At 38.4% G+C, this 4,218-nt stretch overlaps 1 protein-coding gene across 1 annotated transcript in view; it reads right to left on the bottom strand.

Annotated features, from left to right (window-relative positions):
- Positions 1 to 4,218, bottom strand: part of LOC103748162 (structural maintenance of chromosomes protein 1B-like) — a 59,174-nt gene that overhangs the window by 18,066 nt on the left and 36,890 nt on the right. Inside the window, 1 exon segment of the mRNA XM_008850709.1 lies at positions 545 to 691. Coding sequence (XP_008848931.1) covers positions 545 to 691 — 147 coding nt within the window.

The raw sequence follows: 4,218 nt of genomic DNA, 5'->3' as shown, positions 1-4,218 counted from the left end.
CTGTAGCAGTGGCTGCACAGGAGCACAGAGGAATTTTGCAAGGGTGATTGGGAGTACTTTATACAGAAAAGTGGCAGTGGTTAGAGAATTATGAACTTTGTCTCAGCTTACTGGGTTGGACACTTAAAACTGATGACTGTTATTGTATATAAACTATATCCCAATAAAGCTACTTAAAAAGCCAGAGAGAGGGGCTGGAGAAACAGCTCAGTGGTTAAGAGCATTTGATGTGTTTTCAGAAGACCAGTGTTTGGTTCCTAACATCTACAGTGGGTGGCTAACTACTGCTTGATGACCTCTTCTGGCCTCTATGAGCATCTGACCCCCCACATATACATAATAAAATAAATATTTTTAAAAATTCAAAGAAAACATGTATAATATGAGGACTAATTTAGTTACTGTACAAATAACTAAAGATAAGCAACATACATAATCAATGGGCATAGGAAATAAGCAATTCACAGAATTTATTTTTATTAAGAAAATGAAATAGCTTTGCATAATTATCTCCTTACTATTTCAGAACTCCATGAGGGTTTACCTTCAGTTCTTGAATTAGCTGGCCTCTCTTGTATCTTAGAGTGTTTAATTCTTTCTCAGCCCAACATCGAGCCTTGTGTTTCATGTCACTTGACCCTCCAGAGATCACTCCAGATTTTAAAAACAGTGTTCCATCAAATGCTACTGCCTATAACAAAAAAAAAATGTTACCTTAGAAAAAATGTGCTTAAAGACAATATTTGCAGCTGATTATTTGTAGATGTGCAAAACACTGAACTTTACTAATAAAATATTGGTTATGCAGGAATAAAAACAAACCACAAATATTAAACCCATTTTACTAAGCCCAAATTCTAGACAACAAATTAGAAACAATTACAGAGGTTTAAAATAAGCTATAGGGCTGGAAACATGGCTCACTGGTTAAGAGCACTGGCCACTCTTTTAGAGGACCTGAGTTCAATTCCCTTAAGACCAGTTTCAGGGGATCCAACACCTTCTTCTGTCCCCTGCTGGCACTGCATGACATGACCACACTTACATGCAGGCAATACACTCATACATATAAAAATACATAAATAAAATTTTTAATTCAAATAAATTGTACATTAGTTCTGAACATACACAATACCAAAAAGGAAAACCTATCTTTAATACCAAATAGCTTGCATTACATAATCCCTTTTTTTAATAATCCCTTTTTTTGATGAATCTGCCATATACATCAACAGCATATTATGAAAATGACTTAAAAAGAAATGGCTTTGGGGCTGGAGAGATAGCTCAGCAGTTAAGAGCACTGGCTGCTCTTGCAGAGGACTCGAGTTTGATTCCCAGCACCCACATGGCGGCTATGAACAGTCCTTAACTCCAGTTCTGACCTCCACAGCCCTGCATGACACAGGTGCACTCACAAAATAATAAATAAAATATTTTTTTAAAAAAAGAAATGGCGGCCGGGCGTGGTGGCACATGCCTTTAATACCAGCACTCGGGAGGCAGAGGCAGATGGATCTCTGTGAGTTCAAGGCCAGCCTGGTCTACATAGTGAGTTCCAGCAGAACTGGAGCTACAGGGAGACCTTGTCTCAAAAAAGGCCAAAAAAAAAGATATGCTAAAATATTGCATTCTCCAAAATGAATACAGACTGAGATAAAAATCTAAACATCAAGGCATGAAATAGCCCACAGTTTATATTGTTCTAAATAAGCATATCTTTGATGAAATAATATCGTCTCAATATTTTATAAATGTCTCTAGTCAATTAGAGTGAAAAAATTTCCCAGTCCCAATTCCCCAGTTACTCTCCCCAGAGGTAATAAAAATTTTCACCTAAATCCTTATATATGCTCCTAGAAATACTTTTGCATATAAAAATGCTTTCAGGCATTTGCTTTGCTCACATTTCAGATACAGTAATGTATTACACATTACTGTACATTTCTCATGGGGCGTTTCTGGGAGACATCAGGCATACTAGGCAGACACTCTACCACTGAACTATGCCTTCCGTCTCACACAGTTATGTTTAACTGATGGTATCTCGGAGCTCACCAGAAACTTGCACATAAAGCGTGTCATCTTCTGTGTTAGCACAGCATCTCAATGGGCGTCCTTATGTCTCTATCAGTAGTTGGATGTGAATGCCTGAGTTGGTTCCATTCTGTTCCTATCACACAGTGATTCTAGTGCATAAGACAGTTATGTTTTAACTGATGTTATCTTGGAGCTCACCACAAACTTGCATATAAAGAATGTCATCTTTCGGGTTAGCACAGCATCTCAATGGGTGTGCTTATGTCTCTATCATTAGTTGGATGTGAATGCCTGAGTTGGTTCCATTCTGTTCCTAACACACAGTGATTCAGTGCATAAGCCTTGCACACACATCATCTCATACAACTGTAAGCTTACCAACATATGAAGGCCCTACAAAGTATAACTGGTAGAAATGCTCTTTGCAGTCCCAAAGCACTGAATAAAAGAGCCCCCTTACCTAGAAAGCTATGTTAACTAATCTTGTAGATGAAAAAATACCTCAGTATAGTTTTAATAAGCATTTCCCATTAAAAAATCATGACTTCTCATGATTAAGAGCTATTATTTGACAAAACAGGTGGGTTGCATATATTTCCATCCGTTTGCCATTGTTCTTCATTTTTCACTCACACTGGTTTTGTATGCTGGGTAAGCGGCCTACCAACAGGCTGGCCCCTGCCCCTATGCTAGTTTCTGCCTGCAGAGAGACTCTTCGTGCTGCCTGCCTTTCATAGCCTGGCCTGTGTCTCTGAGATTAAGAAAAGTCCCCCTGGTTCTTCTAAGAGCATTTAGAGGGTTTCTGTGTTTATATCTTTAATGCACCCAGAATCACTTCTGGTTAAAGATATGCAGTTTAGACTCAAGCACAGGCTACTCTAGACAACACTCAGTAAAGTAGTACCTGGGGCTATTCACATCTGCCTACAGTGTGCTGAGGACTGAATCTGCATACTAAGTACTTACTCAACCATTTAGCTACACCCCGAGCCCTGTGCAACTTTAAAATTGGCTATATAATCTTTAAATCAGCTTTACAAATATACAAAAGTCCATTTTCACATAATAAGACAGCAAAATAAGATACCTTAATAGCTAGCATTACACTTGCTTAAGTTTAACAGAGAAAAACCAACAATGGTGATTACTAAAAGCCAGTGATTATATTACCATTAATATTATTACTAAGAAGTATCAAATTTATGCAACACTCATCATGTAAGCCAATTTAACAATGGACATTACTTATGTCTGAGAAGAACAGTTTGTTTTGTACTGATTTGCAATTCCAGACATTCCAGGTAAGTATGCTAACTGACCATCATGTAATACAATGATTATCAGTTATTAAGACGAGGTACTCTGGTAGCATTATGCCGGATGGTACTTAATATAAGCTTCATGACCTTATAAAAGAGGTTATCATTTCTCCAATTTTAGATGAGAAAAAAACTAAAATTAAGTTTAGGAACTTGCCTAAAGTCACATAACTAGTTATTAAGTAGCACTGCCTAGCATTATTTTATGGTTCAAGTACTTACATACTACGATATACTTCACTACAAATGTAGTTTAAAAATAACAATGTCAGCTTATTTGAGTCAAAATTTAGCATTGCTCAACTAAATACAAACTAATCAAGTGAAAAAAAATGTATTTGTGTGTATATGTGTGTGTGTGTGTTGCGTGCGAGTGTGATGATGCACGTCTGCCTGTGCATGCATGTGGAGGCCAGAGCAGGACGTGGGGTGTCTATGACTATCGCTCTCCCCTTGTTGCTTTGAGACAGGGTCTCTCTCTGAATGGCAAGCTTGCTATTTAGGGTAGGCCCTGGCCAGTAAGCTTCTGGGTTCCACCTGTCTTCACCCCCTAATGCTACTATTACAGACATCTGCAGCCATGCCTGGCTTTTTATGTGGGCACCAAGGATTAGAACTAAGGTCCTCGTGCTTGTAGAGCAAGCATTCTTACCCACTGGGATGTTTTCTTAGCTCCTAAAATATCTATTTTTAAAAGAAAAATTATTCCCTTGAAAGACTAGTATTCAGTAACATTCCAATTGAGCTATTATGGGATGGGCTTGGTGGTGCACATCTTTAATCCCAGCACTCAGGAGCCAAAGCAGGCAGATCTCTGTGAGGTCAAGGCCAGCCTGGTCTACACAGTGAATTCCAGGCC

The sequence above is a fragment of the Nannospalax galili genome, unplaced genomic scaffold, assembly GCF_000622305.1.
Source record: "Nannospalax galili isolate Female #2095 unplaced genomic scaffold, S.galili_v1.0 scaffold2125, whole genome shotgun sequence".
In the NCBI taxonomy this organism is placed as follows: domain Eukaryota; kingdom Metazoa; phylum Chordata; class Mammalia; order Rodentia; family Spalacidae; genus Nannospalax; species Nannospalax galili.
The sequence above is the reverse complement of the archived record's forward strand: the minus strand, read 5'-3'. Positions and strand labels throughout refer to the sequence as shown.